Source organism: Westerdykella ornata (genome assembly GCF_010094085.1).
Source record: "Westerdykella ornata strain CBS 379.55 unplaced genomic scaffold EI97scaffold_5, whole genome shotgun sequence".
NCBI classification, from domain to species: domain Eukaryota; kingdom Fungi; phylum Ascomycota; class Dothideomycetes; order Pleosporales; family Sporormiaceae; genus Westerdykella; species Westerdykella ornata.
In genome coordinates this window covers 398045-411443 of record NW_022986855.1, presented here as the reverse complement: position 1 = coordinate 411443, position 13399 = coordinate 398045, and the positions used below count along the sequence as shown (strand labels likewise).

General features: G+C 52.9%; 5 protein-coding genes across 5 annotated transcripts; 2 read left to right on the top strand and 3 right to left on the bottom strand.

The window, feature by feature from the left end:
• Positions 1 to 735: 735 nt before the first annotated feature.
• On the top strand, positions 736 to 2815 carry EI97DRAFT_456667 (FAD monooxygenase-like protein; the record flags this gene model as incomplete). Its single annotated transcript, XM_033800749.1, has 4 exons — positions 736 to 890; positions 938 to 1112; positions 1164 to 1758; positions 1806 to 2815. 4 exons carry the CDS (start codon positions 736 to 738, stop codon positions 2813 to 2815), a joined length of 1935 nt encoding a protein of 644 aa, XP_033655775.1.
• Positions 2816 to 3772: 957 nt separating this feature from the next.
• Positions 3773 to 4924, bottom strand: EI97DRAFT_486286 (uncharacterized protein). Its single transcript, XM_033802159.1, has one exon. The coding sequence runs from the start codon at positions 4884 to 4886 to the stop codon at positions 3816 to 3818; it is 1071 nt and encodes a 356-aa protein (XP_033655774.1). The 5' UTR covers positions 4887 to 4924; the 3' UTR covers positions 3773 to 3815.
• A 662-nt stretch (positions 4925 to 5586) lies between these two features.
• EI97DRAFT_431500 (alpha/beta-hydrolase) lies at positions 5587 to 6987 on the bottom strand. The gene is made up of 2 exons (XM_033797954.1): positions 6616 to 6987; positions 5587 to 6560 (listed from the first exon to the last, which is right to left on the bottom strand). Exon 2 carries the CDS (start codon positions 6519 to 6521, stop codon positions 5667 to 5669), a length of 855 nt encoding a protein of 284 aa, XP_033655773.1. The 5' UTR covers positions 6522 to 6560; positions 6616 to 6987; the 3' UTR covers positions 5587 to 5666.
• A 659-nt stretch (positions 6988 to 7646) lies between these two features.
• EI97DRAFT_431499 (ribulose-phosphate 3-epimerase) lies at positions 7647 to 9584 on the bottom strand. Its single transcript, XM_033797953.1, has 4 exons — positions 9072 to 9584; positions 8877 to 9014; positions 8469 to 8717; positions 7647 to 8177 (listed from the first exon to the last, which is right to left on the bottom strand). The coding sequence occupies exons 1-4, from the start codon at positions 9174 to 9176 to the stop codon at positions 7911 to 7913; spliced, it is 759 nt and encodes a 252-aa protein (XP_033655772.1). The 5' UTR covers positions 9177 to 9584; the 3' UTR covers positions 7647 to 7910.
• A 492-nt stretch (positions 9585 to 10076) lies between these two features.
• On the top strand, positions 10077 to 13391 carry EI97DRAFT_431498 (uncharacterized protein). Its single transcript, XM_033797952.1, has one exon. It carries the CDS (start codon positions 10509 to 10511, stop codon positions 13128 to 13130), a length of 2622 nt encoding a protein of 873 aa, XP_033655771.1. The 5' UTR covers positions 10077 to 10508; the 3' UTR covers positions 13131 to 13391.
• The last annotated feature ends 8 nt before the right edge of the window (positions 13392 to 13399 follow it).

Sequence of the window (13399 nt, the reverse complement as noted above, 5' to 3'; positions counted from 1 at the left end):
TCGGCAAATAATTATACGTGGAAAAGGAGAGGGCGAATTTTGATTTCGACCCCAGTGTTCTATACAGGGACGTCTGGGTCTCAGGATCCGCATATAGTCCCAAAATGGCATGATTATTCTTCTAGAAGGATGTCCTGAAGCCACCTGTCTGACGGGCAATTTCCCTAGATCCGATACTTTCCCATCTGAAACCTGTAATCCAAATGGAACCCTGATTCGAATTCGATAATCTAGGCTATGACATGGCGGATGAGCACCGACCAGGTCTGTGCTAAGTACCAATGCCGAATCTGCCGACGCCGGGATTCCACGGAAGAGATCTATGGCTGGGATATCTGAAGGAGGAGTCCACAGTACCACACTACATTTGATCTCTCTATGTCCAGGCCCTCGCGGATACAGCGGTTCTGAGCGGCAACGAAAGCCCCTCTGAAAAGATCGCCGCTATGCCTTGCGGCGCCCAAATTCCCGATGTTTGGCCTTCCAAGGGTTGCGCTACGCAAGCTTGCGTCTTAAGAATAATGCATACCCGGCATCCTTAAAATGAGTATCGTCATGTATCGAACTCCCCAATATCTCACGCGACATCTCCAAAATTTCCAATTCTCGAGCTCTTGAGAGCTCAACACAGCCTTCATGCCTACCCTACTCTTTGGACTTCTGAAGCGTTCGCCTTCTTCAACCTCCTTCAATTCATCTGCATCGACATTGTCTTCGGGAAGACTTCAAACGCCAATGGCTCCTGATATCAAAAACGAACCAACGCGCACCAGAAACTCTGATACCGCTTCCACATTCTCCTCTTCAACCGCAACGGACGACGAGGATTACCGCAGCTTCCTGAGTGACGTTGTCGTCGTGGGCGCTGGCCCCTCTGGCCTCATGCTTGCGTATGGTCAAACCCTCTTGTTCCCAACGCCATGTTGACGTTGCTCAGGGATAATCTCGTACGGTTTGGTATCAAAACGCGGATTATTGACGACCGTCCAGAACGGACTGCCACGGGTCGTGCAGATGGGCTTCAACCGAAAACTTTGGAAACACTCCGACAGATGAGGTTGTGCGAGCCATTGACGCGAAAAGGAGTCAAAATCTATGACATTGCTTTTTGGGTATGTATTTTCCGGACTCTGAATTAGCACCTATAACTCCTGTCATTTCAGAAATCTACGTCCGAGAAATCACTGCATCGTACTGGCCGCAAAATTCATTATCCCCCTGCCGTCGATCTCCTCGACCCTTATCTTCTCGTCGTCCATCAGGGCATGGTGGAGTCCATATTTCTTGACGATCTAAAAGAGCGAGGAGTCGAGGTAACTAGAGACACGCGTTTCAATGGCTACGATTATACCCCTCAAAAGGTGCGCCCACTGACGATCAAATGCTCGCACACTCCCTCCCGAACCGAGAAGACTTACGGCTCCCGCTACATAGTTGGCTGTGACGGCGCGCATTCAAGGGTACGGAAGTGCATGCCGAATTCTGTTCCCATGGGTGCCTCTTCGGATTCTATATGGGCGGTGTTGGATGGAGTGTTGGACACCGACTTCCCGGATATCTGGAGTAAAGTCATTGTGCGCTCGGAAAAGCTTGGGTCCATCTTGATGTTGCCAAGGGAACGTAACTTGACCCGCTTATATATCGAATTGAGGCCAGATTCAGAAGAAACGAGGTCGAAGGAGAAGCACACACAAGAGTTCGTGCAGAAGCGGGCACGGGAGATTATGCATCCTTACCGGCTAGAGTGGCGGAACATCGGTAAGGGCTCCTATGTTGAACGGAGAAGATGAGGTTGACTGTAGTAGAATGGTTTGGACGATATCAGGTTGGACAAAGAGTCGCCTCTCGGTTCAGTGACGACGACAGCATGGTTTTCATCGCAGGAGATGCCAGCCATACACATTCTCCAAAGGCGGCTCAGGGCATGAACACATCGATGCACGACTCCTTCAACCTTGCTTGGAAACTCAACTTTGCCATTCGTGGACTCGCCAAACCCTCTTTGCTCCAAACATACGAGCACGAGCGAAAGAAGATTGCAGAAGATCTCATGGACTTCGACTACGAGCATGCCAACGCGTTCTCAGAAGGTGATTCAGAGGCTCTTGCTGCAACCGTCGAGAAGAATGCTGCCTTCATATCAGGCTACGGTGTCTTCTATTCCGTGAACGTCCTGAATACACCAACCAAAGGACCCCAACGAGGCCTTCTGAAGCCCGGCTACCTCCTCCCTCCAGCCAAAGTGACCCGTTTCATCGACAACAACCCCGTCCACATCCAAACGGATATACCCTCCCTAGGCCAATTCCGCATCTACTTCTTCACCCACAACGTTCACGCATCCATGCCGTTCCTCGACACCGTCTGTGCCGCCCACATGTCAATGAGTTCCTTCGTTGGCCGCGTAACCATGCTGGGAAACGCATCCTACACAATGCAACCCCCGCTAGCCGCACCGCACGATCAATTCGTTTGCCCCGAGCGATATACACCTGTTTCGGCCGTTTTCACTTACGCACTTGTAACAGATCAACCTCGATCGCAGGACTTGGAGCTGGAATACTTTCCACCGGTCTTACGAGATTCAAAATGGACCATTTATCTCGACGATGTGCCAGAGAAGGATACCAGGAAGCAGAAATGCCTCGACAAGTGGCTCGGCGGTCTGAACAGAGACGAGGTGGTGATTCTGAACGTGCGCCCGGACGGTTATGTGGGATCCCTGAGGCGCTTTGGGAACGGTATTCGGGAAACTGCTGCGCAGGCCATTACATGGCTAGATTCGTATTATGAGGGTTTTATGCGTGATATGTAGGCTCGACACGCAGATGTCTTCAGACCTTTAGTCGCACATTTTGACGGCCAGAGTAACGGGTGCAACGCAGGTTTGGCGTTTGGTATCTCTTCACTAAGGGTATAAATACAATTAAGAGATAGAAGAATAGATGTTATGGTCTTCCGTAAGCAATCAAAACAAGACTCCATATGCATCTGCTCTGAATGCACTGAGAATTATGTCAGGTATGCTGCGATCCGTTGCATAATGTATGCAGCTTGGACGGAGAGGAAGTCTCCTATATCCTACGGTAGGCAATCAAGGCGCATTTATTTAGACGCCTGATTGACTCTAAAAGGAAAAAATTACATTGCCGTCCGTCGTCTTCCCCGGAAAAAAGGGAAGTTGTCAACCAGAACCGATTTATCGAGGATGCAAATATGGACGGGGCGTGAAGTAAGTAATGTAGAGATGGCTGCCGATTCCAAGCAAGCAATCCGCCACGCAACAAGTGCGAGAGTGCCTAGACATGTTGATGAACTATCAAAATAGCACAGAATGGGAGGAATAGACATTCGGGGAGAGCGTATGGATAGAGCTTAAGCGAACTGTCGACAGGAAATCTTGCATTGCGGCCTATTGAAAGCCGGTCGTACTCCATGACGAGGTCAACCGGATTCGCCTTATCGCTCAGCGATGTAAATCTAAACGTCATGAGTGGGAATCAGATCCGCCATTGAAGTCCCAAAAGAAATGCGCCGACATCCCCTGAAATATGACGTATATAGGGAGGACAGTTGTCATTCATCTTTTATTTGCCGGCCCACATGATAGAACGAGATCAGTAATCCCCACCCAATGCCAATTCAGGTCCATTTGTCGGAACCTAAAAAGACGAAGAACATCATACTTTTGAGCCTCCCAAAGCCATCAATACTCGATCACCCAAGGAACCCTAATCCATAGGACCCGTTTTGATTCCTCCAAATCCATCACCCAATCCATTACCAAATCCATCACCAAATCCATCGCACGTTATTCATCCGTGAATCTTGAATTCCTCCTTCAGCTGCGTCCTCGGGTTGATAACATGACTTGGGATCCAGTTTTCCCGCCACGTGTCTCGCGACATACCACCGTGAATCACAATCTGCGCCATAGTTGGGAAGCTAGCCTGTAACTGCAGCTCAAGGGGCCTCAAACACCTATCGTCGATCTCAAATGACTGTGGGGGCTCCAGACACTGTGCTCTTGTCTCCAAGGTCGTGCGCTTCACACCAATGAGGCATCGGAGAACATCCCGATTCCCACGTTGTGTCTTCCACAGGAGTGATACCGGTCGCAAGTCCAGCAGTGCTTCGACTCGGAGGCCGGGACGAGTCAGGGTTTCGTAAGTATCAGTCGACCAGGTGACGTCGTAGAGTACATCAATTGTGAGTGGCGGTGTACCAATTGCCATACCTTTTTCACACATGATGTGGCGATAGAGGAGTTGATGAGGGGATTGGATGATAAAAGCACGGATAAATCGTGCCTGTTTCAGAATTGCTGCATTGCACCATAGAGCGGATTCCTTGTTGTAACGCCCATGAAAATGGTCATTATATCGACTTAGAGACTTCGCGAGGTCGAGTGGAAGGTTGTAAGAGATTTTATCCCAGCGTGCGTTGATAGTCTTGCTGCTCATCTTCAGTGTTGCTAGATAAGCCTCAAACTGCGACATCTCCCAACTAGTTTCCATGTTTTCCTTCAGCGTGTCGACCGACTTGTCGATCTCTCCCATGATCAGGTCGCCAATCGGTATTATCAGACTGTTGCTTCCAACCTGGTAGGCGATTTGCGGCGTTTTGCATAGGATGAATTCCTTAGCAATGCGTCGGACAAACGGTTTAGCTTCCTCATAGATGCGTCTCGAAGCCCTGAGGATTGCAGCATCGGTACCTCGAAGGTAAAGGTGTAGTTCCGAGTCGTTATCACCCCAAGGACGTACCACAACTTTGGTGATCCTGCGTGGAAGACGCTCATACACCATCAGTCGGACATCTTTCGGCAGTCTCATGAATGGGAAGGTGCTCGGATCCCCGGGAGGGTCTGGATTCTCTTGCGACATGTTTCGAGAGGGATCACTTCGCTTTGAGTTGGTAGAAAGGGTCGTTATAGGGTTCAAGAGAGGAGAGAGGAGGGAATTAGGTTTATATACAGGAAGGCGCGATCGTACGGAGGTCAAACGGAAGGTGCGCCGCAGGTTAGTCTAACCCCAAATAGGTATAGCCTGGGCAGTCGGTGAAAGGCCAGTGAACTACGCCCTCCGACTCCGACACAGGCATGGTCTGTGTTCCGCAATCACATGATAATGGCCTATGGGAATGTAAGTAGAGCACTTATAGGATCTAGATTAGGAGTGTCTGTCGGTTCGTATTTCTAAGACTTGACAATTTTGTGTATATAAGAGGCCTCCTTCCCTGAGTATATAGGCAACAGGGCGATTGTTCCACTGCGATCTCTCGTCTATCGTTTGACAGCTATTCTATAGGAATCTCTCGCGGTGGTTAAGAGATATCATAGTGGGCTCAAGTTTAGAATCTAGCCCAACGTCAACTTTCCCTTGCTGATCAATCCCAATGTGATAAGTAATCGTTTTTCTTTTCAACTATTTTGACCATGGATACTGCAATAGCGAAAAAGTTGGGTAACTTCGAAACCTGCTCATCGAATGCACGACGATCAGCTCATGATTTCCGAGTGTCTCCAGAGCAGCCACAGTATATCCCCGCTTATGCGAGCGCTAAGGCACGAATCCATAACGACAACTCTCATTTAACTTAAGCGTCCAGAAAACGAGATGAGGGAAACCTAGTCACCCCTTTCTCCTCTACCACCCAAGTTCAGCTCAATTGAACTGAGAGAAGAACTCCCAAACCGCCTTATACGTCCAAGTATTCTCCCTACTCGACCCCCCCTCCGAATTCACCGGCGTATGATCCCCATCAAACGCCGTCCACCACACCGGCTTATCATCCTTACATCCAGTGTACTTCGTAACAATCCTCTGCTTGCTCCCCTTCGCCGGCTCCGGAGCCTGCTGCGCCGTGCACCCATTCACCTTCACAAAATTATCCCTCAGCTGCCTCCCAGACGCAATGGGCAAGACCTGGTCACTGACGCCATGCTGGGCGTAGTACGCCACGGGTTCCGTGCCGCCAGCGCAGCCGCTGAGGAGCGCGCCGGACTGGACGGCGACGGCGCGGAATTCCTTGCTGAGGGTGCAGGCGATGGAGTAGGACATTCCGCCTCCGTAGCTGAAGCCCGTCGAGAAGCGGAGTTTCTCGTCGATGCAGAGGTTCTCGTCCGTGGCCTTGACGATCTCACGCATGAATGCAATGTCCTCGCCTCCCGTGTTCGGCCAGCCTTGCGAACCGCGATTGCCGAGGCCATTAGGTGCGACGAAGATGGCGGTGTTGTTGGCGAGCTCGGGAAGGCCGTAGTAAGGCTTGATGACGTTGCCGGTTACAACGTCGTTCATGCTCCCGCCGAGCCAGTGGAGAGCGAAGATGAGCCGGTAGGGTTTGCTGTTGTCGTAGTTGGATGGGAGAGCGAGGGTCCATTCGCGAGTCTTGCCATTGACGGTCACAGTGTTGAGGCCGGCTTTGATAGTTGAGGGAGGCTTGCCGCAACCTGCGGTGGCTGCCAGGACTTCGCTGGAGAGTGTAGACAGGAGAAGTGCGAGTGAAGTGGTGAACTTCATGTTGGCGGTGAGATTGGACAGTATCCAAGATACAGAATTCTTCCCTCAGTTCAGTCAGTGTTTGAGGAAAATAGGGCTTTTCCTAGATTTATACTTGAGCTTTACATGCATCCTCTCGCAATACCGGGGTTCAATATAAAGTCGTTTCATCTAACTTCCCCGCATGCATTCTGGAGGCATGCCGCATGAGGATAGAAGTGGGACCCTAGACCATCACTTCAGGTGTAGTTCAATACACAATGAGGGAGTGAAGACGCATTTTTGAGGGCCTCCCCACATCTACTTTGCGACCTTCACGGCTTCTTGTTGTACTTATGATTCCGACTTTCAGTTCCGAAGAACTGCGGTAGCGAGTCCGTTATGCGGTTTGATTTACCGGGCCTGCCCAATTGGGTCGTTTTCAGTCTCGACCCATGGCTGTTGTTTTGTCTGAACAGAACCAAGACTTATGATAATTTCGGTCGTCCGTGTGGAGAAACTTGTCGGGGAGCGCTGTCGGCAAAGCAAGATGTGCTGTGCGTGCGGTGCCAGGTCGTACTATAAACTTCGCAGCCGGTATGAGATATTCGCATACATCCGAGGAGGTATATACGGAGTAAGGACACCATGCCCCGGCTACACCGTTGGTACAAAAGTGTAGCTAGATCAACTAAGTTCTTTTTCTACTAGATATATCTGCACAGTTCTTGCTCCCCTCCTTGCTCTTCCTTCGCACTCCTATGCCTCAAAGGAGTCCACGAGTTGGGGATGTTATCACGTGCTGTGCCATTCACCCATTCACTCCTTCACTCCCCGTGCCTCCCTACCCTATAACATACACCCCAAATCCCACTCCCAACACCTTCCCCCAGACCCTCATAAATATCAAAGCAACCAGAAAAGCCAGATATTTTGATACGCACTCCCTCCTTTTCCACCACCAAACTCACCATCCCTCATCATCCCTCATCAGCGCAGCGTGACCCCGTCAACCTGCTCACGCAATCCATTCCATCCGCGCAGAATCCAAGATGACAAGCATGTAGGCGACGTTGCACAGCATAGGCACGCTAACGCTCTAAATGGGGGGCTTCAGTCCATCAATTATTTCGTGCGCATGTGCATGTAAGATAACGCCCAGGCGGAATTGGGGGCGCGTACCTGCGTATGGATCTACCTCAGCTTATAGTTGGATGCGTATTTCAATGTTGCGAGGTAACGCTGGGAAGACTCGATGTGGATACCGTGAATTCAAGGTCCATAGGCGCTCCACAGATGCTGCGTGAAAATGCTAGACGCTCTACTCATAAAATCATCACTTCCCCTCAACAACTCATCGGAAAACAGGCGCTGGCAGGCGATATCTAAACTGACGGTCCTCTATGCCACAAGACGCCCCAAAAAACTCAATCACAGCTTTCCCCTTCTCCTCTCCACCGCCTCCCTCAGCTTCGAAATCACCTCCGCCGGATCCTGCGCACCAAACACGGCACTCCCGGCTACAATAACATTGGCGCCCGCTTCGGCTGCTTGATCGATGGTATGCTCATTCAAGCCGCCGTCCACCTCGATGTGCAGATCGGGGTACCTTTCGCGCAGGGCGGTGACCTTGGGAAGTTCGGAGGCCATGAAGGATTGGCCGCCGAAGCCGGGTTCGACGGTCATGACGAGGACCATCTAGAGGCAGTGTTAGTGTTGGGGAATCACTGACACGGCGGGTAGATAGAGTGCAGCATTTAGGGGAGGCGAGTATGTCGAGAATGGATAGGGAGCCAATGGGCTTGAGGGAGGCGTTCTAGAAGGGGAAGGAAGCATGCAAGTGATATGAAAGCCTGGCCAAGGCTTAAGCGCCCACGGCCCCAATGGGGCGACTATGGTGATACGTGACGCAGTAACGGCCTGATATTGGGCCACCCGCTCAGTATCAAGCTGTGATGGAGGACTATTGAAAAAAGAATCTGCACTCACATCTGGCCGCTCTTCCTTCACGGGATTCTCTAATATATCCCAAAGCACATCTACAGACGTCTTCGGTTTTATCGCGATACCAGCTTGCATGCCAAGCTCGTGGATGAAGCGAATGAGTTCCTTAGGCGACGTCTTCTTGTCGGACTGTCCTGAGGGGGTGTCGGCGGCGGTTGAGGAAATAGCGGCTTCGTAATGGAAACAGTATAGGTCGCAGCCGGCTTTTTGAAAATCGCGAACCCAGCGCTTGGGCTAATGACCATACGTTAGTGTTCGGCATTGATTACCCTCTGGAGACGGGGCGCGTGGGGAAACAACGGCATTGTGTTAAAGGGGCTTCAGGGTATCTGGGTTTATGCGATTGATATGGAGTCGAGCAACTCGGCGTCTTGCAGGGAAGACGATCTATACCTCTGCAATCATCATGTGGCAATCAAACGTCCCCTTCCCGTGGGCAGCATTCGGGTGGTCAACATGTGAACGAATTTTGGTGACTACAGGGGCGCCAAAGGTCATGTTGGGCACAAAATGACCATCCATGATGTCGACCTTTAGGTTTGTTAGGGACAGGGCAAAGCGGCTCTGCTCGTGGGATAGCATACGTACGTGTAACCAGTCAGCACCTTGCTTTATTGTATCGGAGCATGCCTTGCCCAGCTCGGCGAAATCGGCGGACAGAATGGAGGGTGCAATGATGGCCGGGGGAGACATGGCGGCGTCTCTGATATGGGGAGAATTGATGGCGGGGTGCAGGATGCCAATAGCGGGAGGAGAGCGAGTGGCAGTGGAGATTGAACTGTGATGCTGGAGAAAGGGAGTGTAGATAGCGTAATGGGTGTAGCACTGCGCTGGTGGCTTGCAATTGTTCGGTGTGATGTTGCAGGCGCGAACGGCTTTGGTGATGCACAGGTGCAGCTCCTCGGCGAGACGCCAGACCGGAAAACGTGGGGGAGGGGCGGGGCGGACGCGAGGCAGCTACACAGTAGAAGTCGTGGCTTGGCAACTTCTTGTTGAGACTTGCAGTACGTTATGCGACTTTCCGCAGACAATCCGTTCTTTGGCCAGTAGGCTCAGGCACTCCAGGGGATGGTTTGGTTTGTTTCACGGCGCAGCAGAAACATGGTGCGGGAGCAAGGTATGTAAGACCAAATGCGTTTCTGGGGCACAGTTTGGTTCCCCACGCGGGAGGGAGAAACAAACTCAGCCACACTGGACAAGCCACAACACGTTTTCCTTTCCGTCCCAACTCCGTTCGGATGCAGATGATTCACCACCACCCAACTCCATGTCACACACACCTCAACACCTCCGCCGCAGCATTGACACGGCACTCAGGATATCGCCGTAGGAAGAAACAGGCCCAGTTCCATCGCACGGATGCATTCTCTTAGCGACGCTTATCGACAGCCTGCTGTACAACACAATGGCGCGCATCCATTGGTCTGGCCCCAGCCCTCTACGCGCCCGAAATAGCGCCCATAGCCAGCCAGCCCAATCCTCCATCGCAGATGCTCTCTTTGCATCCGCAGCATGGCCTGGATCCCGGCCAGCAGGCGCCCGCCCATCGCAACGTGATATCGTGGCCTCGCTGTCCTACAGCCTCTCAGCCAACCACCACCCTGCTGCCAGGCGGTCGCCATGTCGTGGCCGCCCATGAGCCGCCAACGCCTGCAAACTGGGCAGAAGCGCCCGCCACCGCACCAACTTCGTTGCAATGGGCGTCTACGTGCGATATATACATACCTGTCGCTCCATCGAGTTCTGTTCCTTTGCTCTGGCATTCCCTTCTCGTCACCCCTCGGGTCCCTTAGTTGATTTCGTCTGCTTCGTTGACCGAAGTACTTCCATTTTTACCAGTAAGCTGTTGACCAGCTTTGGGTTATTGCCCGCCTCTTTAATAATCTATTCTCTGTCCAATCTGCCCGTTTATAGGTTTTCCTGCCCCAGCCTACAGCGTACCCCAGCAGTTCGGATAACATCGACATCCTCCCCATCTTAATAATAGCACGTGGCGGAGCTCACCTCAGCCCAATATACAACAACATGTCAGAGGTACTCAAGCCCGCAGTGTACAATCCTGCTGCGCTTGGCGCCATATCCTACCCTCAAGAGCTCGCGGTCCCGCTGGCTCAGGATCGCTCTCTCACTTCGACTCCCGCCGACGACGAGGGCACCATTCCCCGCTACTACTTCACGCCAAGGTACTCGACCGCCTCCACATATCAGTCCACCGAGTACTCCCCCGTCAGCATCGACGACTTCCCCACCCCAAAGGCACGAATCTTCGACATGACCCAGCCTTTGGCTCAGCCGTCACCCCGGCATCCCACTCCTTCCTACCCTGCCCACAGCAGGGTGAGCCGGACTGACAGCGATTTCGACTCTCTATATGATATTACCGATAATGAGGCAGAGGTTCCCCTCAAGTGTTCCGCATCCGTCAAGAAGATCGCCTCCAACAGCCGGTATCCCTCCATTGTCATTCCCTCGCCCTCGGCTTGGCCGACAATTGAGAAGCTCCAGAGCGCATTATCAGCCGTACCACCCTCCTCTGCGCAGCTGCTAACCCCCTCCCGCAAGGCCTTGTCCTTGCTGACAACGCACAACCTGCAGGTGCCCGCGCACTCGGCAGCACCATCACTGGACGGCAGCTTGACCTCGGAGGAGATGGACAAGCTGAGTTGCCCTTCTACTCCTGATGTTCAGAAACGTCCAGTATCCGCAAGTGTCGATGATTGGGAGCCGGTCCAACTCGACTACCAAGCTCTGGAAACTCTTCAGCATCTTGGTCACTCATCCACAGATGCTGCGCAGGAACAGCAGGAGACGTCCGTCATCGAGACTCAGGGCGGTGAGATGCAGGAGGTGTCGCGGCCTTTTCTTGGACTCCAAATCCCTTCAACGTCCCAGAGTCAGTCAGTAGATGCAACACCCCTCTCCGCCCTGTCGATTCCCTCTCCTGGAGGCTTCTTCTCGTCCCTCCACTCAACTGCTCGTCACACATGGAGCATTGCGCCCAAGCAGGAGGAGTCAACTCCTAACACTTCCACTGCTGAGCAATTCTACGGTGTGCCATTTGAGACCCGCCGCAACACCTTCCCCAACCGTGACAGCACCCTCGCAGGATCGACCCTGGACGGTCATGAGGCTGGTCTTACTACACCCAAGCCGATTCTGCCCAACGTTGAGGAGGATCTGGAGGTCAAGGAAATCAACCCCAGCAAGACTATCTTCCAATATAACGAGTCGTATCATGCTGAGCTTCAGAAAATGGCAACTGTCAACCTTGAGAGGACCAGTCACTGGCTGGAGGAACAAGACGAGCTCCAGGCCGCGCTTCGCGAAATGAACGACTTGAGCTCCCCCAGCATCTCTCAAGGATCTCACAGCCGTGGAAGCTCCATTGACAAGACGGCCATGAAGAAGTCTGTCAAGTTCGCCGATGAGGTGGAGGAGTCACCAGTGGAAAAGGAGCCTAAGAAGATTGATACATATATCCAAGGTTTCGAATATCTTCGCGTGCGCAGCCGCAAGAACGACGCATACATCCATCGCCAGACCCGAGCTGAAGCCATGCATGTGCGCCGCCGCTGCATGCCTCAGGCCCACCGTGACCAGCTTCTTGGCAAGTTTGAGCTCACCGACCCCGTTCGTCCCGCTCCTCCGCGACCGGTCTCCGAGTTCTACATGAACGACCCCACCGTCCTCAAGGAGCGGATCGCACGAGCCCAGACCGAGCGTCAGGCCCTCGACCAGATGCTGCCGAGTACGTGGGTCTTGCAAGCACTGAGGCAGATGAACGGCGGAAAGCTCCTCAGCAAAGCAGCCGCTAAGTGCGTTTCTCGCGCATCCGCACCACGCATCCTGGACGTTGGAGGTGTTCCCACCAATGACTGGGCGTGGCAGGTGGCCTACGACTACCCCCAAGCCACCGTCACCACCGTCTACACCCACGGCCACAACTTGACCACCAACGTCAACGGACCCGACAACCACAAGCACACCACCGTACCCAACATGTGGACCTTCCCCTTCCCCAGCGCCCACTTCGACGTCATCTCCGCCCGCTCCCTCTACGAGCTCCTCAAAACCGACAAGCCCCTAGGCCGCTCGGCAGACGAATACGACCTCTGCATCAAGGAGTGCTTCCGCTGCCTCAAGCCCGGAGGAATCCTCGACTTCTCCCTCATGGACGCCGACATCATGCACTCCGGTCGCCAGGCCCAAGCCATGGGCGTCGAGTTCGGCTTCAACCTCAAGACGCGCGGCTACGACGCCGCGCCCACCAAGTCGTTCCTCCCGCGCCTCCGCAAGGCCGGGTTCCACGACGTCCATCGCGTGTGGATGGTGCTGCCCATGGGCAAGACGGCGGCGAACTGGAAGGATGTCCTCCCCGTGGGTGCCGAGTCCCAGCAACAGGAACGCAGCATTTCCGCCGACGGCGAAGTGCATGTTAGCGAGGCTCCCGTGTTTGGGACTACTGCTGATGTGGCCATGATGACGGGAATTGTCGGGAGCTGGATGTACGAGAGGTGGATGTTGAAGCTGCAGATGGAGATGGGGAAGGAGGAGGAGAGGTTGTTGGAGGGTGTGGTGCAGGTGCTAGAAGAGGGTGCGGCCGAGAGGAGTGCGTGGAGGTATTTAACTGGTTTTGCGAGGAAGTAAGGGGTTGGGTTGCGTGTTGGTGGGATTTAGATAGTGGTGCAATGTGGTCCTTTGCATTTATGGTGTTTTGTGGCGGGGAGTTGTGATTGATTGATTGATTGATTTGCATAGCGGTGTTGTTGGATGGTTTGGATCGGGTGATACCACTGAGCAACATTTCCTATGTTCGTGAATAAGAGATTGTATCAATCAATCGGTTCTTTCCGTTCGGATGAGTCGCTTTCTTACTCTACCTTGTCATAATCTATACTCCGTCCAGCTTTCTACCT